We start from the raw sequence: 24,917 nt of genomic DNA, 5'->3' as shown, positions 1-24,917 counted from the left end.
CAGAGTGCATTGTTACGTGAATGTCTGAAGCTGTTCCTGTGGACAAATTAGCTCATGAACTGAAAATGGTGAAAAGATGGATGAGTGCAGAAGAGGAAACATTGAAGGGAAGGAAAAAGGTTGGCAGAGATTACAGATGAATGAAAAAGGGGTGGTCAAGAATGATATAGTATATTATATGTTCCAGTTACTATTGGTATGTAACAAACCACCTTAAATGTACAGACAGTGGGTCCTCCTTAATCTCTCTCTGTTTTTGTTCTTGAAGCTTTTTTTGAAGAAACTTTCTCAGTCTGTAAAAAAAAAAAGAAATGCAATGATGAGTTGGATTCTTTATTCCTATTTTAAAACAATAAAAAAAGAATATGTGGACCTAGACGAAGGCTTCATATTAAAAACAATTTAGAATATTGTAGCCTAGGAACACATATTGGCATTTGATTATTTTATATATAATTTCCAAATTACTTTTTAAAAAATTCTCATGTTTTCTCCTAGCAAAAGATGAGAAATCATTTCCCCCCTTGAGAAACTTGTTATTCACGTCTTGTTTTCGCCAGTTATTATTTCCCTCCGAAGGAGCAAGAAGCAGAAAGGGAAATACTTGCTGGATATCAGCACATCCCTCATGGGAGGAGAATTACTGCCAGAATATTATCGCTTAAAGTGAATCTACTTACATTTCATAGTAAGTAGTGAAAGGAAAAAAAAAAAAAACCTGATTCAGACATTTTCCTGAAAAATAAAGTGAAAACATGTTTATTCTATCTCATATATAGCACCATTTAGATTGTAATTGCTAACTCTTAAAGTATGAACCAAATATTAGTTGTTTCCTTGAGATAAGTTTTCTGATGAAAATGCATGGCAAAAAAATTGACTGCCTTTATTCTATATTTGAATTTGAAAGCACAGTTCTAAAGAGGGTCTCCCCCCCACCAAAAGCATTAGAAAGCTTTTATCAGTTTCTACAAAGGTGTATGTGTTTGGTAGGACAAAGGCTAAACCACTACAACACAGAAACCATTATATGAAGTTTCTAAAATAAAACAGAAGTATATTCCTCTCTCGTCAAGTAGGTTAGTGAGTCTAGGTTGGTGGGGTAGCTCTGTTCCATGAAGTCTTTCAGGGGCCATGGTGATACGTTGAATGCATAAGGAAAGCTGAGTCTGTTATGTGTACTTTCCAGCTGGTAGTAAGGTGGAAAATGCCCCAAATCCAGGGAAAGTAGCTTGTCTTTAAATTGAAGATGGTCCACATATCACTTCTTCACACATCCCTTTGGCTTTAACTTAGATGGCTGCGCCTAACTACAGGGAAGGCTGGGAAATATCTCTAGCTCATATGTCCAGGAAGAAGGATAGCATGATGGGGCAGGTCAGGGGGCAGGGAGGAAGCAAAAAACAGTCAGCCACAGTGTATCTTAGCATCTTAGTTGTAAATCATGTTTTGATACTTCTGTTGGGTTATTTTATTGTTTTTACAAACGGCAAGGTCCTCATTTACCAGTGGCACTGAGTATGACTGAAGCAATTCTCCAACATTACTCTCATTCCTGACTTCCTGAAGACCCTCATCTCTTGAACGTTTCATATTATTGACTGTTGCATCGCCTCTTTCAGCAATAGGGAATGACCAGCAAAGAAGCAGAACCCAGTAATGTGGAAGGAATATTTGATTGAGGCGTATGTGATCAGTGATTAATGGATATTTTCATGTTCCAACAACTTTTGCTTCTCTCTAGAACCACTGAACGATGAATGTCCTTATGAATCTCCCGGATAGTAATTATATTTGTCAGTGCTTAGAGGTATTGCATATGGTTGGTTGCTTTTCTCAAAACTTTTCTCCATTCATTTCTCTCTCTCTCTCTCTCTCTCTCTCTCTCTCTCTCTCTCTCTCTCTTTAACCAGTGGGGAGACCCCACCCTCAATCACAGCCAAATACCGCAGGGGGTCCTGCAGTGTGACACCGAAACCTGTCTTAAAGAGTACATGTTAAATCAATGCATATACCTGTGTTCCATGGACAAACAGAAACAAGTGTCCTTAGTGCAGCCCTGCTCAGTCTATTTCTAGGTTCCCTTGCCCCCAGTCCAGTGGCTTAATCATCCACCATATGGCAGTGGGCTCGGATAGGGCGTACATGACCAGGAGAGATGAGGCAAGTCAGCTGGCCTCTGTAACTTTTGCCCTTTGACCCAGGAAGTCTTCTCTTCTTCCCTTCCCTTCCCTCCCCTCCCCTCCCCTCCCCTCCCCTCCCCTCCCCTCCCCTCCCCTTCCCTTCCCTTCTCTTTCGATATTATTAGTAGTAAGTGATTATGGCTTTACTAGGTATCTTGATGGTTGGATTCCTCATTGGTCCAGCTTCAATAGGTCAGCAGGAAAGTACTCAAAACTTAGAGTACGATTAGTCTGGTACTCGGATTTGCAACACTGGACAGAGAATGTAGCTTCTTAGTGGTTTGGGTTTCTCATTTGTGAATCAGTGACAGTTTCCGTTACCTACTTCAGAATATTGGTGTTCAAAGACTAATGTGTTAAGTTTTCCAAACTTTATTTATTTATTTAAGTTTTATTTATTTTGAGATAGAGAGAGAACACAAGTGGGAGAGAGGCAGAGAGAGCATCCCAAGCAGGCTCTGCACTGCCAGCGTGGAGCCCGATGTGTAGCTCGAACCCATGAACCGTGAGATCATTGAGTTACATTCTATCCTCAGCTGGAAGTCTACATGAGGAGAATTTTCCTTCGTTTGTATCTCTGTGGAACTTTAGTAGTTTTCTTTGGCCAAGCTTTCCCATTAACCAAGAAGTATTGAAACAACAGAGAACTTTTAATTGTATGGTGTGGAATGGTGGAGGGAGCCCTTCACTTGGAGTCAGGATACTTCTTCTAGTCTTGGCTTGTGTGCCTTCGGGCAAGTCATTAAACTTTTCTGAACCTCAGCTTCTTAATTTGTAAAATGAGTGAGATAGATGATGGCTAGCATTTCTTTCTCTCTTTCTCTCTCTCTCTTTCTTTCTTTCTTTCTTTCTTTCTTTCTTTCTTTCTTTCTTTCTTTCTTTTAATATGAAATGTCAAATTGGTTTCCATACAACACCCAGTGCTCATCCCAACAGGTGCCCTCCTCAATGCCCATCACCCACTTTCCCTTCCCTCCCACCCCCCCGCTAGCATTTATTTCAACTCAAATGGTATGTTTCTGTGTAAGGCTATTAATACCTCCCATAAATCATATAAATCTATAAAACATCTCCCTTATAAATCCTATAAAATGCATTTAACATAGTATATTTTCTACTGCCCCCCATGTTGAGACCTTTTGTGTCTAGAACTACAGGTGAGCCACACCCCATTTATCCTTCTGGGCCTTCTAAAAATCTACCTTCCAGTCGGTAACTATGTTATTACTCACTAGCCTGGGAACTATACGTTTGCATATGGCCTGTTTTCCAGGGCATAGCCTGCTTTTCCCTTACAGTCCATTGTTTAAGTTGTCATTTTCTTTTCTTTCTTTCACGTTTATTTATTTATTTTGAGAGAGTGCACGCGCATGTACGCTCATGACTGGGGGAAGGGCAGAGAGAGAGAGAATCTCAAGCAGGGTCCATGCTGTCAGTGCAGAACCCAACTTGGGGCTCAGTCTCACAAACTGTGAGGTCATGACCAGAGCCGAAATCAAGAGTTGGACACTTAACTGACTGAACCACCCAGGCACCCCTAAGTTGTCATTTTTACCCTGCATTGAAAATGTGTTGCCCAACGATGAAGAGATGATTTCTGAAGAAGTGCTGTTGACATGTCAACAGTTTCTAAGGGAAAAAAAAACCAAGAGTACTAAAATTTTACTTTAGAAGACGGAGGACCAACTGAGATGCAAAAGGAGCAAGAGCTTTTTCTTTGACTTCTTAACTTAGAATAACTAATGGGTTAATTGGATCCATCACCCAGCTGTTTATTGAGAGGCTGCCGTAAACACCAAGAGTGCTGTAGTTAGTGTAAGAGCCCAATCTCTTCCTTTAGGCTAGTGACTCTCAAATCTACCTGCATGTTAAATCATGATGCCCTGGGCCCTACCTCAGACCAACTGAATAAAAATATTTGGGTGTAGGGCCCGGACATTTAAAAACATCTTCCTAGGCATTAAAAAAAAAAAATGTTTATTATTTATTTTGAGGAGGGAGGAGGGGCAGAGAGAGAGGGAAAGAGAGAATCCCAGGCAGGTTCCATGCTGGCAGCGCAGAGCCTGACAAACCATGAGATCATGACCTGAGCCGAAATCAAGAGTTGGACGCTTAACCAAATGAACCATCCAGGCACCCCCCCCTCCCCCCAGGTGATTTTAATGTGTGCTTAAGGTTGAGAACTATTTCCTTAGGAGCTTGAAATCTAGGCGAAAGTTAAAAACTATACATTAATTGCTACAGAACACGGAAGTCTATGATGAGTGATATAGAGATCATGGGTGCATGAATTGGAAGGCATTTAATTAACTGGAGTCATCAGGAAAGCATTGAAGAGCTGAGTTTTGAGCCAGTGGGGTTTTCATACCAACTACTTTGGGTGTGGACTATTTGAAGAGCAGTGGGAAGGACAGATTGGATGTTAGGTTGTAGCCAGGTTGTGATTGTCTGGTGTCCCTATGGGGATTTTGACTTTATCCTGCAGGTGGTAGGAAGGCTTTTGAGGAGTCACTGAGGACTTCTGGTGGATAAAAAGGCATGAGAACTTGGTGTCTTTGAAGATGGATCCGATGGGAGTGAGGGGTATGTCATTTGAACAAAGTGAGGCAAGAGCCCGTGGAAAGAAAGACCAGTTGGAAAGCTGCTATCATGGTCCAGATTATAATGCTCTGAGCTAGGAAAAAGGCAGTGGAATTTAAAAAATAACGATAATAAACATTTGTATGGAGTTTTCATAATCAGCAAGTTTGTTCTCACGTCTCATTAAAATTCACAATAACCTTAGTGTATTTTGTAAATATTATGTAAATGAAGGAACTGGTACACAGAAGTTAAATTGCGGTAAAGTAACCTTATTGAAATGCGGGTCCTAACTGGATGACGACAGAGAAGTAATAGGGGGTTGCAAGGGCTCTTCCGAGGCATCATGTTGGATGTGGACGTAGTAGAATTCCTAGTGGCTAACTCAGTGTCAAGGCTCTGGCTGTGCTCTCAAGTACCTCCTTATGTTCTTCACATTGACTTCCGTTGCCTCTGTGGTTTGATGTGCAATGACTTTTTATAAATGTGTGGTGAAGGGAAGGGAATAAAAGGCTGTTGTCAATTCAACTTCTATCAAATAAGAATTTTAATGTATTTTCTGAGTATTTTTGGTTTTCAGATAGTTAAATTTTATTGAATTTTAGAAGGCTTAGTCTAGGTGTGGGGGATCCACATACAGGGCTGACCTTATCCAGATGTAGGTTAGCTGTGACCAGGTAGATTTCCTTTTCTCTTGTGGTTGAGACAGGAGCCATAGGGAAGAGAACTATGGGTCCTGGTGTAAACATTGGAGAACATCCTCACGGCTGGGGTAACTAGGATGTTTAACCAGGATTACATCCTTATCAGAGCTGGAGATTGACTCCTATCCATCACTGTGGTAATTCATTTTGTTCGCAAATCCACCAGAGCTGTGTACTCATCTGTTTTGTACACCAGGATCCTGAGGCAACTTAAATACCAGCCTAAATCATCCGTGCATGTGATGAAATGTACTTTTTCATCTGAGATATTTGTTTCTCTGCAATCAGATAGCAGAAGAATGTGCCAGAAACCTCTGGGATGCTGGGGAGGTACAAAAGGAATGAATCATCATCATGGCAAATCTTGATTAGATTTTCTTATGAAATGCTGGGAGGAGGCGGGGGAAGAAGAGGAGGTTGAGCTTTTGTGCCCTGGGTAGTTTCAGTCCAGGTGCATAGACTAACGTTCACCGGCTGCAGCCATGGTGAGGGTAAGTGCTATTTTGGTAATTTGGAATGAGAACATCTTTGGAAAATTACGATGTCCCCTTTTATTTCAACTGTTTATCTTCTCATTTTAGAATCCTGGGATCTTCAATGGCAGGAGACAGAGTGATCAGAAGCCCGAGATGAATTTTAACACTATTCTAGAAGAGATTCTTATTAAAAGGTCACAGCAGAAAAAGAAGACATCGCCCTTAAACTACAAAGAGAGACTTTTTGTGCTAACGAAGTCCATGTTAACCTACTATGAGGGTCGAGCAGAGGTAGGAGACAATAAAAATTCATTCTGCTTTCTGCATTGATAATGTTTTATAATATTATTTCCCCCCACCCCAAAATCGTATGGAATACATTTTAGGTTAGTGAAGTTTAAGTAATAATTTTTTATCATTTGGATCTGAATATAAAGTTTAGAATATGGTGAGAAAGTCTCCTAATTATGGTTTCGTGTATATGGATATACTTTTCGTATCAGCCTACTGTATTAATCCTTTCAAGAAAACATTTCTACAATGGTTTTATATATATATATTTTTAAGTTTATTTATTTATTTTGAGACAGAGAGAGAATGCATGCAAGCACATGTGCAGGGGAAGGGCAGGGAGAGAGGAAGAGAGAGAATCCCAAGCAGGCTCTGTGCTGTCAGTGTGGAGCCTGATGCGGAGCTTGATCCCATGTACTGTGAGATTGTGACCTGGAAATCAAGAGTCGGACGCTCAACCCACTCAAGCCACTCAGGCGCCCCACCACATTATTCCTTATGAAATCCATTAAATATATTGTATTCATGGATCCATCCTATAACCTACTGTATTGTGTATCAAAATCTGCTTTAGCTCGTATACACCGTGTCTTTGCCCCTTGCTTTATATGACTAGTTCTTCGTTATTAAGTGGAAATTATTTAAAACTCGTTAGTGATTTCGTGGATCCAGCATATTGCTGAAGTTGACCTAAAGCAGAACTGCTCAACTTTTTTTTTTTGTGATAAGCAGCTACTGCAAAGTGCCTTTTATGAGAGGAAGGAGAAGTGGCTTGCTAAAAACCTAGTCAGTGAGCATGTGGCATAGTGAGGTCTTATCAGTTGCTTTAGCCTCTGGGTTTACCACCAGATGAGGCATGTGAATGTATAGTTGCCTCTGGCCGACCATTTTTCTCCTGGCATCTTGGGAATGCGTTATCTAGTACTGCCAGTCCAGCCATGCTCCTCTAGTAGAAGCACTCTTGGATTCCAGGAAATGGATGGAGACCGTATTGCCCTTGTTGACCACATCTGTTATCTAGTTGGTTATAGTAGTTTGCTGGTGATCTTGTTGTTTGGTTTTATTTTATTTAATTCTTCTTTTTCACCTAGAGTGCCTCTCTTAGATTGATTGATTTACTGTTTTTGGTTGTTTGTCTTGTGTGTTTTTGTTTGTTTGTTTGTTTGTTTACTCCCACTGATGTCTCTGTTTTTGTTCCCCTAATTCAGAGAGAACGGCATTGTTTCTTACTGGTTGTCCTTAACTCTGTTAATTTCTGTTGTGGCTTGTCATGGCGACTTGTGGAATTCTGCAGGTTCATGTAATATAGGACTAAAGTCCTTTATCCACCTTCTTAAATCCCTGAAATGCTCAAGACCCAAACTTGAAAAACTCTTTTAGTGGTAAAACGTGGCCTGAGATGAAGTTATTTTTAGTCTTTGTTTGTCCTAGTTAGTTTGATTTTTTTTTTTTTGCGTGTGTGTGTGCAGAAATATTAATGTTTTTATTTCTGTATGGTATATGTGCTATATTTCATTTATTAAATCTGAAAAATTTACAATTCCAAAGGGTTTCAAGTAAGACCAGAAATAAGAATTTTTATTTTATTTTATTTATTTTATTTTATTTTATTTTTATATTTAAAGCTTATTTATTTATCTTGAGACAAAGAAAGTATGCACACATGCCCAAGCACAAGTGGGAGAGGGGCAGAGAGAGAGGAAGGAAGAATCCCAAGCAGCCTCTGTGCTGTCAGAGCAGAGCCTGATGCAGGCTCAAACTCATGAACAGTGAGATCATGACCTGAGCTGAAATCAAGAATCAGTCACTTTAACTGAGCCACCCAGGTGCCCTGAAAAAAAAAAAAAAAATTAAAATCTACAATAGATTTTTTAAATATACCTTTTTTATTTTATTTTATTTTTTTTATTTAAAAATTTTTTTTAACGTTTATTTATTTTTGAGACAGAGAGAGACAGAGCATGAATGGGGGAGGGGCAGAGAGAGAGGGAGACACAGAATCTGAAACAGGCTCCGGGCTCTGAGCTGTCAGCCCAAATCCCGACGAGAGGCTCAGACTCACGGACCGCGAGATCGTGACCTGAGCTGAAGTCGGACGCTTAACCGACTGAGCCACCCAGGCGCCCCTAAATATACCTTTTTTTAAAAGTTTATTTACACTGGGTGTTGTATGGAAACCAATTTGACAATAAACTTCATATATTGAAAAAAAAAGTTTATTTATTTATATTGAGAGAGAGAGTGAGCAGAGGAGGGGCAGAGAGAGAGGGAGAGAGAGAAATGTAAGCAGGCCCTGCACTCTCAGTGCAGAGCCTGACACGGGGCTGGAACCCACGAACTGTGAGATCATGACCTGAGCTGAAATCGAGAGTCCCACCGCTTAACCGACTGAGCCACCCAGGTGCCCCTAAAATAGATTTTAAGGGAAAACAACAAATTTTTGCTGTATAGTAATTACTTGTTATAATTTGAATGTAATGTAATAAGTCTACAAAAAGAACAGAAATAGAACTGTGAAAGTGGTAAAACAGGGTAGTTTCTTAAACCAAAAAAAAAAAGCCTCAGAGCCAGTGTTATCTGCTTAGAAATATGGACTGATACAATTGAAACATGTTGCAATTATTAAGTCACTTTGAAGATGATAAATATACAAGGTTAAAAGTGCCCTAATTATTTTAGATTAAGTGGAGTAAAGAGAAGAGTGGAACCCTTTTTATTTCAGAACCTGGCCCATGTCTTGTCTGGGAGCAGCCTCAGCCACTGTGAGAACCAGAAAGGACAGAATGAGGTGGTTGTCACAACACTTAAATACTCAGCTTTGGGCATTCAACATCAGGGTCCACCTCCTTTCTGGCTGCTAACTGGTCCAGGGAGCCTAGTCCTGCTTTAACCTCCACTCTGATGAGCTGGGCATGTTAATCCCTCCTGGATTCTTTTTCTCAGGGACAGACGTTCACTAGCATATGTAGGACTTTCAGCTTGAAACATGGTTGCAGATTTGTTTGCCTCTCACAGTTAAAAATAAATCATTGTCCATATTAAAAAGCTGGGAATTTTAAGAGAAGAATCTGAATTTTTGTAAAAATAAAAGTCTGACAATACTGGGCTGAGTTTCTGCATGACAACTCTCTGCCTGGTTTCTAGGTAAGCCCAAGAGTGCCCCACTTTTGTGTTTCTTCCCTGTTTCAGTTAATGTGCTCAGTTCTCTGTTTTCTATGGATAAATATTCCAGTTTCCATCTCCCCAGTCCTAGAAGCTCTGATCCAAAAATGTCTGTGACTTGGGTAACTCATAAGAATCAATAGGTATCAATATTATATATTTAAATATATATATATTTAATACCTATTGATTATATCAATATAATTATATTATAATATACATTATTATATAATAATTATATATTATATATGTTATATTGAATATATATATATATATATATATATATATATATATATATATATATATAGTCAAAATCTAAGACTAGAGGTGAATTAGAAAAACCATGGGGACCATTCAGGGGTTAGAATAAATAGCCCTAGAGATATTTATTTTAGTGGTTCATAATTCTGTTTTTAAAAGAAAAACAGTGGGTAGGCTTTTGATTGACCTAGTCACTATGATTCCTAGTGTCTTCATGTCAGTTAAAGGCCATTTTTTTTTTTTTTTTTTTTTGAGTTGTATGTGAATTTTTTTTTTTTTTTGAATTTTATTTTTTATTTTTATTTATTTATTTATTTATTTTATTTTATTTTTTAATATATGAAATTTACTGTCAAATTGGTTTCCATACAACACCCAGTGCTCATCCCAAAAGGTGCCCTCCTCAATACCCATCACCCACCCTCCCCTCCCTCCCACCCCCCATCAACCCTCAGTTTGTTCTCAGTTTTTAACAGTCTCTAATGCTTTGGCTCTCTCCCATTCTAACCTCTTTTTTTTTTTTTTTTTTTCCTTCCCCTCCCCCATGGATTTCTGTTATGTTTCTCAGGATCCACATAAGAGTGAAACCATATGGTATCTGTCTTTCTCTGTATGGCTTATTTCACTTAGCATCACACTCTCCAGTTCCATCCATGTTGCTACAAAAGGCCATATTTCATTTTTTCTCATTGCCACGTAGTATTCCATTGTGTATATAAACCACAATTTCTTTATCCATTCATCAGTTGATGGACATTTAGGCTCTTTCCATAATTTGGCTATTGTTGAGAGTAAAGGCCATTAATGTTTTATTAAAATCCTCAGTTAATCATAATGTGACTCAGATGTCCATCTTCCCCTGGGTCTGTGAACCCCAGCTCCTCCAACATGAAGGCAACAAGCTTTTCTTCCTATTAAATACAGTTTATTGTGCTTTTTGAAGTATGCTAAGAAATTCTGTTCTAGAATGATGAGAAATTCAGTCCTGCTGTTTCTTCCAAGTCTGATATTGGCAGAGTTGGATTTCAGTTTCTACTGTGGGCTATTCCTTGGTTTGTCCTCCCTTGTTCTCATTGCCCTCAGTTAGCTCGTGTTTCTGTGCATTCTAGTGAACTGAGAAGAGATCTTCTTGGCAATTTATATTCTTTGCTCTTATTCATAATGACATAAAACATAGGTCCTTGGGGTTTTCATAAGTGATCTTGTTCTCTGGTCACGGAACCAAATGACACATGGGTTAGACCCCCTGACATGCCAGGGGAGCCTTCATGTGGAATTGAGATGGGATTCAAGGAAGAGCAGGGCTGGAGCTTAGACAGGAAAAAGGTCTCTGGTGAGAAGAGGGGAGGAGAGATCTCTAGATGTTGAGATTTGGAATAACAAGAAAAATTGAAGTAGTGTCTAAATCTACAGTTATCATTAGCTAAGACATCAGGAACTTGTTACAATTGGACCTTGGTACCAAGGTACTAATTTGGCTGGTTTGTTGTCTGTAATACTGTTCCACTATGGAAACTGGCAAATAGTTTATAAAGTCAAAGAGTAGGGTCACTGGTTGTGTCAGGGATCCCCAAGGCTGTCCCCAGGTTTGGTGATTCACTAAGAGAACACACAGTACTTGGCACATAGTTGTCCTTATGGCTATGATTTAAAAAAAATTTTTTTTTAATGTATGTATTTGAGAGAGAGAGACAGGGTGTGAGTGGGGGAGGGGCAGAGAGAGACCTACACAGAATGTGGCGCAGGTTCCAGGCTCTGAGGTGTCAGCACAGAGCCCGAGGTGGGGCTCGAACTCATGAGCTGTGAGATCATGATCTGAGTCAAAGTTGACACTTAATTCGCTGAGCCACCCAGGCACCGCTTTATGGCTATGATTTTTGACCGTGGAAGGAGACAGAGCTAAATTATCAAAGGGAAAAGACACTTGGGGCAAATCTATAGGAAACCAGGCACAAGTCTGCAAGAGTCTTTTCTCAGTGGAGTCTTCAAAGTGTGTGCATAATTCTTCTAGCACTCACTTGTGGCAATAATGAAATGTTGTCTACCAGGGAAGCGCATTGGAGACTTAGCACCTTTTCATTGGAAGCTGGTTACATAGGCACCCTTTGTCTAGCATGTGCCGAAATTCCAGACTCCGCAAGGAAAGTAGGTGCTCAGCATTAAACCATGTTGTTTGTTCAAACAGTTTAGGCACAATGAGCTATTTTTATCAGTGCTGGGAATGGTAGGACCCTCTCAGAGTCCAGGTTCCCAGATGCCAACCAAGGGCCAACCTGGTAAAGAGGCCTTTCTCTAAGCTGCTAGGTCTCTAGGACTATTGTGTTAACTCTTTTCTGTACATTAGTAGTAATAGTGACACAAATTATTGAGTACCACATACAGACGAGGCATGGTGCTGGGTACTTTACATACATTATTTCCTTTATTCCTCAAAATAGATGTTTTATTAGTTCCCCCTACTTAAAAAATGAGTGAGGCTTAGAAAGCTTAAAAACTTGTACGAGGTCATACACTAATGAGTTGCAGGGCTGTTTCTTTAAAGCCTATTTTTGAAAGAACCTTGATAGTCTGGGGAAAATTAGAAAAAAAAATCTATTAAATCTCTCTGTAACACAGATGAAATTTTATGTTAAAGCTTTTTTTTTTTTTAATTTTTTTTTTAATGTTTATTTATTTTTGAGACAGAGAGAGACAGAGCATGAATGGGGGAGGTGCAGAGAGAGAGGGAGACACAGAATCTGAAGCAGGCTCCAGGCTCTGAGCCGTCAGCACAGAGCCTGACACGGGGCTCGAACTCACAGACCGTGAGATCATGACCTGAGCCGAAGTCGGACGCTTAACCGACTGAGCCACCCAGGCGCCCCTATGTTAAAGCTTTTTGACACTGTTTTTGTTTACTACTTTCAGTTATGATTTTTTTTAAAAAATCGTCTTTTTGGTAGAAGGAAGTCAGCACTAGTCAGGGTTTTTGTCCTGGCTCTGCCACTATCTAATTGGACTTCATGAAACAATATTCTTCAACCCATATATCTCTTTACGCTCTCAACTCCTCTTTTGTCATCTCTATTTCAACCCAACACGCATTTGATCTTTTACCAAATGCTATGAATTCTCCTTGCCTTCATCACAACCTTATTGCAGTTCCCAACTCCATTCTCTTGGTGGATTTACTGCCCTATTTGATTCTATTCTTGATCCTTAATCTTTTATTTATGCGGCCATCATAGGGATATTTAAAACCTGTAGCTTTGTATCTTCTTTAGGATCAAGTAAAAACTGAGCTTGGAATGCAAGGTCCTTGATGCCATTTTTCCTTGTCTTCCCTCTTTCCTCCTTCCACCTCCTGCTGCGTCTTCTACCTGCTCTTTCACATTATGCCTTTCTTAATTTTTTTCAGTCTACTTGGCGTGATACGTTCCTCTGTCAGCCTGTGAGGATCCATCTGTCCATCCCGCCTTCTATATTATCCATCAAAAATGTGTTGAGTGCCTAGCAAATGCTCATCTTTTCTGACTCACCCCAATGCCTACCTTCTCTGAAGCCTTCCCTGTATCCCTCCCACCAAAGGTAGAATCCCCCCCCACCCCACCCCAGCCCTCTGTGCTCTGTGCATGTCTTTGTTGGTGGCACCTTGGTTACCCAGCTTTAACTGCATAAATGTGTCCCCCAGTGGACTTTAAGCTCTTTGAGGGCAGGGCTCATAGCTTTTCCATCTTGTATTTCCAAAAGTCTAGTGCAGAGTTGAAGATTCAGTACATGTTGGATGGCTGCATGGATCAAAGGAGAGATGGGCAGACCTCAAACTTCAGAAGCAGGCAGGACAGGTTTATCTTAAACATACATCGTAAACAACCAGAAAGGTTGAAAGGCTCATATGTAGAAGAGCCAGGATTTGAGTCCCTCCTATAATGCCACAGGTGCTTTCCTTATTTTATTCCAACATTCTTTGTAATGAGATGCTTGATATTATAATCTTTTACCCAGGTTAATTGTCAGGATGGTGAAGCAATCAGTTCTTAAGTATAATGGCGCATGTTTCTTGAATACTCTGGGTAGCCTCCCATATTTCTCTAGGGTCTTCTGGGTCTTATAGGGTTGTTCTCTTGACCACCCCTGGGAACCTGGAGACTCTTAGTGATATAGACATAAGAGCCTATTAAGGTTCTGAGATGATGTGATGTTTGTCTTTTAGTTGTATCTTTAGACTAGGTAGACCTCCCAGTGGGAAGCATAGGTTCACAAGGCCCTGCTAATCACTACCTGAACACGTATAATTTTCAGCACTTGTTAGGATTCTGGGTAATGGATGTGGACTGGAAAAAACTGTTGCTTTTACAAGTCAATTGGAAGCATTTATATCAGACTCTAGAGGTTACCGTGTAGTTCACCAGCTTGTAAAAAGTAAGATAGTGAGACAGCTGTAAATACTCCACAGATAGAACAGTGGTTAGTGTCCTAGGGGTTTTATTTGTTTGTTTTGCTCTGAGAGGTCTCAACTATGTTAACCCATGAAAACTCATTTTCTAGTTGGCAGTTGAGTTTCCTTGTTTTGGAAATTAGATTGTATCAGTTTCATGTCTTGTGTCTCAGTTTCCTTTCTTGTGTCTCTTCTCCCACTTTTCATTCATATCTGTTTTCTTATTCTACTGTCCTGGATCTGACTTTCCTCATCATTAGTCACTTTAAAGGGCCAAGATCCGGGTCTGAAGTCCTACGATCTGATTTATTCCCTTAATTTGCCAAGTTAATCTATTTTCATTTAATGATATTCATTTTTTTTTTCTCTAGGAAGCAGAAACCTATTTAAGACAGAAGAGGGGGAGAATACCATTCCTAAAATTTGGGGGGGTAACTTTTTATTTTGCTGTAGTTTCAACTTACAGAAAAGTTGGAAGAATAGTACAAGGGATTCTCAAGTAACCTTTATTCAGATTCACAAATTGTCTCTAGTTGCCCCATTTGCTCTATAATTCTCTTGGTCGCTGTCTTTCTCTTTATTTTTTAATTTAATTTAATTTTTAATGTTTATTTATTTTTAAGGGGGAGGCAGAGAGAGAGGGAGACATAATATCCAAAACAGGCTCCAGGCTCTGAGCTGTCAGTAGCCCAACGAGAGGCTCGAGCTCATGGACCATGAGATCATGGCCTGAGCCAAAGTTTGACGTTTAACTGACTGAGCCACCCTGGTGTCCCTCTGTCTGTCTCTTTAAATGCATGTCGTTCTCTGAACCATATGAGAGAAAGTTGTAGTCATTGCCCCTTTTACTACTTAAAAGGTCTTTGTGTATTGTCTAGGAACTAGGTCCATTCTGTTTTATAACCACAGCATAATGATCAAAGTCCGGACATTTAACACTGATACAATACTATCATCAAATCCAGAGTCCGTGCTCAAATTCATTCATCATGCCACGGATGACTTCATTGCTACTTCTCCACTTCCTCCTCTTGCCAAGTCTGAGTTCGAGCCCCGAGTCGGGCTCTGTGCTGACAGCTCAGAGCCTGGAGCCTGTTTCAGATTCTGTGTCTCCCTCTCTCTGAACCTCCCCCGTTCATTCTCTGTCTCAAAAATAAATAAACGTTAAAAAAAAAAAAATAGAAATACCCAGAATAGGTAAATCCATAGAGACAGAAGGCAGGTTACTGGTTGCCAGGGGCTAGGGGTGGGGGTGGGGAGGTGGGGCTGGGAGGGAGGAATCGGGATCTTCCTTCCTTTCTTTCTTTCTTTTTTTCTTTCTTTCTTTCTTTCTTTCTTTCTTTCTTTTTTCTCTCTTTTCTTTCTTTCTTTCTTTCTCTCTTTTCTTTTCTTTCTTTCTTTCTTTCTTTCTTTCTTTCTTTCTTTCTTTCTTAAGATCCATTGCTTTCCTCTCATGGCCTTCCTTGTATCAGTCTTTAGGGTTCTATGTTTAGTCTAGTTGTTTACACTGACAGCCCTTCCCTTTGAATATTTTAGTGACCCTTTTGATACCTTCCAGCTGCTTTTTTCCCCCTTCTTTTTGTTTTGAGGAATGATCAAAGCTATATACAGTTTTTCAAGTGTTAATTATGTAGTTTTGTGCCATCTGGATTTATTTTTTTTAAGTTTGTTTTTATTTATTTGGAGAGAGAGATAGACAACCAGCAGGGGAGGGGCAGAGAGAGAGGGAGATAGAATGCCAAGCAGGCTCCAAGCTGTCGGCACAGAACCTGATGCGGGGCTTGAACTCAAGAACCGTGAGATCATGACCTGAGCCAAAACCAAGAGCCAGATGCTTAACCGACTGAGCCACCCAGGTGCTTCAGTGCCATCTGGATTTATATGATCTAATACTTTCTGACTTTTCAGATGATCGATAGATAAAGGCAATCAAATGAGCATTAAGTAATAACAATAACTATTTTTTTTAAGATGCAGAATGTTTTCGGGGCGCCTGGGTGGCTCAGTCGGTTGAGCGGCCGACTTCGGCTCAGGTCACGATCTCACACTCCGTGAGTTCGAGCCCCGCGTCGGGCTCTGTGCTGACCTCTCAGAGCCTGGAGCCTGTTTCAGATTCTGTGTCTCCCTCTCTCTCTGACCCTCCCCCGTTCATGCTCTGTCTCTCTCTGTCTCAAAAATAAATAAACGTTAAAAAAATTAAAAAAAAAAAGATGCAGAATGTTTTCACTACCATTTTTTAATCAGATTTTCACAACTGTATGAAATAGGTAAGGCAGATACTACTCCCCACCCCCACCCACCCCCTGCCCCTGTCCTTTAGGAACAAGATTAGTAAGGTTCAGAGTAATTACATGACTCCCTGGTCCCAAAGAGCAAACCAGCACTAGACCCTAGGTTTGCCAACTCCTTATTCCTACATTCAATAGTCATAGATGGTGTAGAAAATGTTGGGGTTCACAGCCAATAGCCAAGAAAGAATTCCTGTAACATCTTTGGTGCAAAAAGGTGGTTTTATTAAAACCTTGGGACAGGGCCGAAGGGCAGAAAAATCTGCACTGAGGTTGTGACAAGTGACTGATTAAAATACCTTCACGTTGGGAGGGGGTTAGGGATAGCTTAAAGCCATGTTAAGTCTCTAAGGAATTTTGGAAGCAAGGTTTCCAAGACCTTGAGGGGGCTAGCTGCTGTCAGGAAAAGGTCATTTATTACTGTTTAGTAAAGACTCAGTCATGAGACCCTTCAGATGTATATCAGTGGGCCATATGCTTGGAGTATGATTGCCAGCATATATCTTGGGGGAGTAGAGATAAAGGAAGTTTCCAAAGGAATTTTTGGTAGCCTGGAGGGATTGGGCTAAGATTGTCTTTTGCCCTTAGCGAAGTGTCATCACAGAGGCAGCCGAGCTCCTAGGGGAAGGTCCCTCTGGACTTATCTATGGGCTGTTAAGTTGTAAGGAAATTTAATTTTTTCTTTTGCCTTTGTTTCCCACATCAATAGAGACCATCAAAAGCTAAAGACAGAAGTGCAGAATGCTAATGTGTAGAGTTTAGTAATTTAAATTTATGGACTAGAAACTATTAACAAAGAATCTAATTGAACTTCTTTCTAAATAAAAACAAAACAAAAATATTTCTAGCGATGTTTAGGTGTCCATGAAAACTACATGTTGATATGCTAAGGAAGCCTCATTTACTTGCATGTAATGTTTTGAACCTTAATGCTGAGAAAATGTGATTGCAATTTAGGAACCAATGGATTATCTCAGAATGTATAGGAAGCAGCTCATTTTTACTTTCAAAAGATGCTTTAAAGAGTTTTTTTATGTAAAATACGGGAAACTATGAAGTCTAAGTTTTGTTGTGATTTTTTTTTCTTTTGCTGATTACTTTAGTTTTAAACTATTTTAAATATTTTAGCCTCTGCCTCCCTTCACCTTTTCTCCCACCCCAATTCTGGCAACCACTACTCTGTTCTCTATATCCATAAGCTTGGTGTTCTTGTATTGTTGTTGGTGGGGGGGGGGGGTTGTTTTGTTTCTGTTGTTTTTGTTTGCTCTTTACATTCCACATAGAAGAGAGCTCAAGCAGTATTTGTCTTGCTGTGACTGATTTATTTCACTTAGCATAATGCCCTTGAGGTCCATCCATGCTGTCACAAACGGCAAGATTTCATTCTTTTTTTATGGCTCAAAAATATTCCACTGTACATACATACAATCCTCTTTATTCATTCATCCATTGATGAATACTTAGGTTGTTTCCTTATCTTAACTATTGTTAATAATGCTGCAATAAACATAGGGACGCATATACCTCTTTGAGTTAGTGTTTTTGTTTCCTTGAGATAAATACCCTGGAATTGCTGGATCATATGGTAGTTCTATTTTTAATGTTGTAAGGAACCTCCATATTATTTTCCGTAGTGTCTGTACCAATTGGCATTCCCACCAACAAAGCACCCCACATCCTCAGCAATGCCTGTTCTTCTTGTCTCTTTGATAACAACCATTCTAACAGGTGTGAAACAGTATCTCATTGTGATTTTGGTTTGCATCTCCCTGAATATTAATGATGTTGAGCATCTTTTCATTTACCTGTTGGCCATCTGTATGTCTTCTTTGGAAAAATATCTATTCAGATATTCTGTCCTTTTTTTTAAATTTATTTATTTAAATCCAAGTTAGTTAACATACAGTGTAACATTGGTTTCAGGAGTAAAACCCAGTGATTCATCACTTACATATAACACCCAGTGCTCATCCCAACAAGTGCCTATCTTAATGCCCATCACCGATTTAGCCCAACCCCTAACCAACTCCCTTCCAGCAACCCTCAGCTTGGTCTCTGCATTTAAGAGTCTCTTATGGTTTGCCTCCCTCTCTGTTTTTATCTTCTTTTTCCTTCCCTTCCTCTATGTTCATCTGCTGTGTTTCTTAAATTCCACATATGAGTGAAATCATATATTTGTCTTTCTCCAACTGACTTATTTCACTTAGCATAATACACTCTAGTTACATCTACATTGGTGTAAATGGCAAGATTCCATTCTTTTTTGATCACCAAGTAGTATTCAATTGTGTATATATATATATATGACATCTTCTTTATCCATTCACCAGTCAGTGGACATTTGGACTCTTTCCATAATTTGTATCCTGCCCTTTTTTTAATCAGATTGTTTTTTTGCTATTGACTTGTATGAATTATTTATATATTTTTGGATATTAACCCCTCATTAAATATATGATTTGCAAACATTTTCTCCCATTCAGTAGGTTGCCTTTTCATTTTGTTGATGGCTCCCTTTGATGAGCAAAAGTTCTTTAGTTTGATGTAGTCTCCTTTATTTTTGGTTTTGTTGCATTTACTCGTGGTGTCATATCCAAAAAATCGTCACCAAGCCTATATCAAGGAGATTGCTGCCTACGTTTTCTTCTAGGATTTTTATAGTTTCAGGTCTTATGTTCAAGTCTTTCGCCCATTTTGAGTTAATTTTTGTGTATGGTGTAAGATAGTGGTCCAATTTCATTCTTTTGCATGTGGCTGTCCAGTTTTCCAAACACCATTAAAGAGACTGTCCTTTCCCCATTGTGCATTCTTGGTTCCTTTTCATAAATTAATTGGCCATAGAAGCATAGGTTTATTTTGGGGCTCCTATTCTGCTCTATCAATCTATATGTCTGTTTTTATACTAATACCATACTGTTTTGATTACTATAGCTTTGTAATACAGTTTGGAATCAGGGAGTGTGACATCTCCAACTTTGTTCTTTCTCAAGATTGCTTTCGCTATTTGGAGTCTTTTGGGTTTCCACACAAATTTTAGGATTGTTCCATTTCTGTGAAGAATGCCATCAGAATTTTGATAGGAATTGCACTGAATCTGTAGATCATTTTGGGTAGAATAGGCATTTTAACAATATTAATTCCTCCAATTCATGAGCATGGGATATCTTTCCATTTGTGTCTTCCTCAATTTCTTTTATTAATGTCTTGTAGTTTTTAGCAAAGGTCTTTACCTTTTACAGATCCTTTACCTCCTTGGTGACATTGATTCCTAGGAATTTTATTCTTTTTGATGTAATTTAAATGAGATTGTTTTCTTAATGTCTCTGACAGTTTGCTATTGGTCTGTAGAAATAGAACAGATTGTGTGTGTGTGTGTGTGTGTGTGTGTGTGTGTGTGTGTGTGTGTGTGTGTGATTTTGTGTCCTACAATTTTACTGAATTCATTTATTAGTTCTAACAGTTTTTTCATGGTCTCTTTAGAGTTTTTAACATATAATGTATGTCATCTGCAAATAGTGAGTTTTATTTCTTCCTTTCCAATTTGCATGCCTTTTATTTCTTTTTCTTGCTTAACTGATCGGGCTAGGAATTCCAATACCATGTAATAGTGGTGAGAGTGGACATCCTTCCCTTGTTCCTGATCTTAGATGGAAAGCTTTCAGCTTTTCACTATTGAGTATGATGTTAGCTGTGGGCTTGTCATATATAGCTTTTATTATGTTAGGTACATTCCCCATATATTTGCTTTGTTGAGAAGATTTTATCATAAATCGATGTTGAATTCTTTCAAATGCTTTTTCTGTATATATTGAGATGATCATATAATTTTTATCCATCATTTTGTTAATGTAGTATATCACATCAACTGCTTCTCAAATGTTGAGCCATCTTTGAATCCCTAGAATACATTCCACTTGATCATGGTGTATAAAAATTTAATGTATTATTAAATTCAGTGTACTGGTATTTTGTTTAGGATTTTTGCATCTATTTTCATAGGGATATTGCCCTGTAATTTTCTTCTCTTGTGACATTCTTGTCTGGTTTTGGTATCAGGGTAATGCTGGTCTCACAAAATGAGTTTGGAAGAATTCCTTCCTCTTCTATATTTGTAAGAGTTTGAGAAGGATTGGTATTAATTCTTCTTTGAGCATCTGGTAGAATTCACCATTAAAGGCATCTGGTCCTGGGTTTTTGTTTGTTGGCAGGGGTTTGTTTTTGTTTTTAATTTTTTTTTAACATTTATTTATTTTTGAGAGACAGAGAGAGACAGAGCATGAGCAGGGGAAGGGGAGAGAGAGACAGAGAGAGAGAGAGGGAGACACAGAATCCGAAGCAGGCTCCAGGCTCTGAGCTGTTTTTTAGCACAGAGCCCGATGTGGGGCTCGAACTCACGAACTGTGAGACCATGACCTGAGATGAAGTCGGACACTTGACCGACTGAGCCACCCAGGCACCCCTGTTGGCAGGTTTTTGGTTCCAATTCAATCTTCTTGCTAGTAATTGGTCTGTTCAGATTTTTTATTTCATCATGATTCAGTCCTGGTAGGTTGTATGTTTTTAAGAATTTATTAATTTCTTCTAAGTTGCTCAATTTGTTAGTGTATAATTGTTCGTAGTAATTTCTTATGACCCCCTGTATTTCTGTGATATCAGTTTTAACCGCCCTTTTATTTCTGATTTTATTTGAGTCTTCTTTTTTCTTAATGAGTTTAGTTGAAGCTTTGTTGATTTCATTTATGTTTCAAAGAAACAGCTCTTAACTTCATTATCTTTTCTATTGCTTTTTTAGTTTCTATTTCTTTTACTTCTGGTTTAATCTTTGCTACTTCCTTCCTTCTTCTAACTTTGGGCTTCATTTGTTCTTCTTTTTCTAGTTCTTTGAGGTATAAAGTTAGGTTGTTTATTTCAGACCTTTCTTGTTTCTTGAAGTATGCATTTATCACTATGTATTCCCTCTCAGAACTGTTTTTGCTGCATTCCACAGATTTTGGAATTTGTTGTATTTTTATTTTCACTTGTCTGAAGGTGTTTTTTAATTTCTCTTTTGACCCATTGGATGTTCAGTAGCATGTTGTTTTAATCTCCTTATGTTTGTGAATTTTCCCATTTTCTTCACATAACTGATTACTACTTTCATACCACTGTGGTCAGAAAAGGTGCTTGATACAATTTTAATTCTCTTAAATTTATTCAGACTTGTTTCTACCATATGATCCATCCCAGAAGAAAACTTCTCCAAGAAAATAGCTTATACACTCATCTGGAGCCCCAATTTTTGCAACTTCTGCCCAAAGGAAGCCTCCAGATAGCCTGGCTCTGGTGGCCAGTGGGGTTTATGCTTGTGGTCCAAAAGAACTGTATATATTTGCATACTTTTAAAAGTTGTTGTCTATGGGTCTGGCTTCCAACCAGCCTGAATCTAGGTGCTAAGATCTTCTCCCCCTTTGAGATACTGACAGGTCTTGGCATAATCTCAACTACTGGGAGCTATGAAAAATATAATAGGTTGCTTGGAGAAGCACAAACAAGATTTGGGGCAGGGTTGAATGACAAGGTTCATGTCCTATGTGAGGCCACTCCTTCAGAATTGGGGGCAGAGGGGTTCACCTACTGTATAGAAACCAAAACAGAGACCCCCAAAAAATGAAGAAACAGAGGAATTTGTTCCCAATTGCAGAACAAGATAAAACCTAAGAAAAAAGCCTTAATGAAATGGAGATAAGTAATTTACCTGATAAAGAGTTCAGAGTAATGGTCATAAAGATGTTCATTGAACTGGGAACAGAATGGATGAACCCAGTGAGAACCTCAACAAAGAAATAGGAAGCTGGAAGTCACAGAGTTGAAGAATACAATAACTGAACTGAGAAATACACTGAAGGGGTTCAACAGCAGACTAGATGAAGCAGAAGAAAAGATCAGTGAATTCAAAGACAAAAAAGTGGAAGTCACCCTATCAGAGCAGCTAAAAGAAAAAAGAATCTTAAAAAAGTGAAGATAGCTCAAGGGACTTATGGGACAACATCAAACGGACTATCATTCACATTATAGGAATCCCAGAAGGAAAAGAAAGGGAAAAAGGGGCAGAAATCTTATTTAAAGAAATAATGACTGAAAACTCCCCTAATATGGGAAGTGAAACAGAAATCCAGAGCCAGGAAGACCAGAGTTTAATAAGATGAATCCAAAGAGACTAACACCAAGACATATTATAATTAAAATATCAAAAGTTAAAGACAGGGAAAGAATCTTAAAAGCAGCAAAAAAATTTTTTTTGTTTCATCAGAAACTTTACAGGCCATAAGGAAGTGGCACAATAAAATCAAAGAGCTGAAAGAAAAAAAAAAATTCCAACCAAGAATATTCTAGCCAACAAAGTTATCATTACAATTAAAGGAGAGAGAGAGTTTTCCAGATAAACAAAAGCCAAAGGATTTCACCACCACTAACTGGCCCTAGAAATGTTAAAGGATCTTCTTTAAGCTGAAAAGAAAGGACACTAATTAGGAACAAGAAAACATATGAAAGAATAAATCTCACTGGAAAGGAAAATATATAGTAAAGGTAGTGGGTTTATCACTTAACAAAGGTGGTGTATAGATTAAAAGACAAGAGTAGTGAAAGTGACTATGATTACAATTATTAGTAAAGGATATACAAGATTAAGAGTAAAATGTGACATCAAAAACATAAAGCATGGGGGGAGAGTAAAAATGTAGAGTTTTAGAATGTGATCAAACTTAAGTTGTTATCAACTTCAAACAGGCTGTTATAAGCTGTAACATGTAAGCTTCATGATAATCACAATGCAAAAACCTATAGTAAATACATAAAAGATAAAGAGAAAAGAATGTAAATATGCCATTAAAGTCATCAAATCACAAAGAGCAAGAGAAGAAAAAAGGAACAGAAAGGAACTACAAAAACAGCCAGAAAACAATTAACAAAATGGCAATAAGTATGTATCTATCAATGATTACTTTACGTATAAATGAACTAAACTCTCCAATCAAAAGACCCAGAGTGGCTATATGGATAAGGAAAAAAAAAAAAAAAAAAAAAAAGACCCATTTATATGCTGCCTATAAGAGATTCAGTCTTTTTTTTTTTTTTTTCTTTTTAGCTCTTTTCAGTTCATTGCATGAAGGAGTAACACTAGTCCAAGTTAAAAGTGGATCCGAAATGGTTACATTACATAAGCTGTGAGATTTTTAAACTGGTGACAAGGGACAGAAGGGAAATTCTACTCATTGTGAGGAAATCCTCACTAAAGCTTCAGTGAGCCAAAAGCACTTACAGCCATGAACCTTCAGCTGGTCGTCCTCAGCCAGTCCAATCTCTATGAATTGGCATACGTCCTTGTGCTGGTCACCCTGTAGCTGAGTTACTTCTCCATGTTCTGGATGCTCAATTATAGTACTATTACAGGCAAATTTCTTCTTAAAGACCTTCACTAGTTTCTTTTTATCATAAGCATCAGCAATCCCCTGGATTTTTCTGCTGCTATTCTCCGATGAATGCTTATGGATATAATCTTTAGCAGGAAACAGATTATCACCCTTACTTGCATCAGCAAAGGGGCCAAAAGAGTGGAGATTCTAGATAACAGACATAAGATACAATCCCTTTTCCTTGGTGGAAACGGCCCACGGAAGGTGGTGGTGAGAGAAGGTTGGCACGCGGGACAGAGCACTGGGAAGCAAGGGGGCTCAAGGGTGGTGCCACTGAGTCCTCAGGGGTGGGTCAGTGACTAGGGCCAAAAGATTCATTTTTTTGTTGTTTATTTATTTATTTTGAGAGAAAGAGAGAGGGAACAGGGGAGGGGCAGAGAGAGAGGGAGAGAGAGAATCCCAAGCAGGCTCCTTGCTGTCAGTGCAGAGCCCAGTGCAAGGCTCGATCCCACAAACCATGAGATCATGACCTGAACAGAAATCAAGAGTCAGATGCTTAACTACACAGGTGCCCTGAGACTCCTTTAGATGTAAAAGGCACAAACAGACTAAAAGTGAAGGAATAGAAAAAGATCTTCCATGCAAATGGAAACCAAAAGAATGTTGGGGTAGCTATACACACATCAGAAAAAATAGACTTTTTTAAAATGTTTATTTATTTTTGAGAGAGAGAGTGCAAGCAGGGCAGGGCAGAGAGATGGGGACAGAGGATCCAAAGCAGGCTCTGTGTTGATAGCAGTGAGCCCGATGTGGGGCCTGAAATCGAGAACTGTGAGATCATGACCTGAGCCAAAGTCAGTCGTTCAATGGATGGAGCCACCCAGGTGCCCCAGAAAAAACAGAGTTTAAAACAAAGACTGTAATAAGAATCAAAAAAGGGCATTACATCATGATAAAGGGGTCATTCCAACAAAAGGATATAACATTTGTAAATATTCATGCACCCAACATAGCGGCACCTAAATATAGAAAGCAAACATTAACAGACCTAAAGGTAGAAATATACAGAAATACAATAATAATAGGGGTCTTTAATACCCTACTTGCATCCGGACAGAAAATCAATAAGAGAACATCAGCCTTAAATAGACCAAATAAACT

The 24,917-nt window shown here is 38.9% G+C and overlaps 1 protein-coding gene and 1 pseudogene across 3 annotated transcripts in view; one reads left to right on the top strand and one right to left on the bottom strand.

Moving 5' to 3' along the window:
* Nucleotides 1-24,917, top strand: part of TEC (tec protein tyrosine kinase) — a 123,515-nt gene that overhangs the window by 29,575 nt on the left and 69,023 nt on the right. Inside the window, exons 1-2 of one of the 3 annotated variants that reach the window (XM_078446136.2) lie at nt 5,938-5,958; nt 6,049-6,234. In XM_078446136.2, coding sequence (XP_078302262.1) covers nt 5,950-5,958; nt 6,049-6,234 — 195 coding nt within the window. In that variant the 5' untranslated portion in view covers nt 5,938-5,949. Of the gene's footprint in view, nt 1-5,937; nt 5,959-6,048; nt 6,235-24,917 lie in introns of those variants that run through there. The other 2 variants (XM_078446135.2, XM_078446137.2) reach the window with 2 other exon arrangements.
* Nucleotides 23,475-23,978, bottom strand: LOC144616186 (eukaryotic translation initiation factor 1 pseudogene; annotated as a pseudogene).

The sequence above is a fragment of the Panthera onca genome, chromosome B1, assembly GCF_046562875.1.
Source record: "Panthera onca isolate mPanOnc1 chromosome B1, mPanOnc1 haplotype 2, whole genome shotgun sequence".
Taxonomy (NCBI): Eukaryota; Metazoa; Chordata; class Mammalia; order Carnivora; family Felidae; genus Panthera; species Panthera onca.
This window is presented reverse-complemented; position numbering and strand designations above follow the sequence as displayed.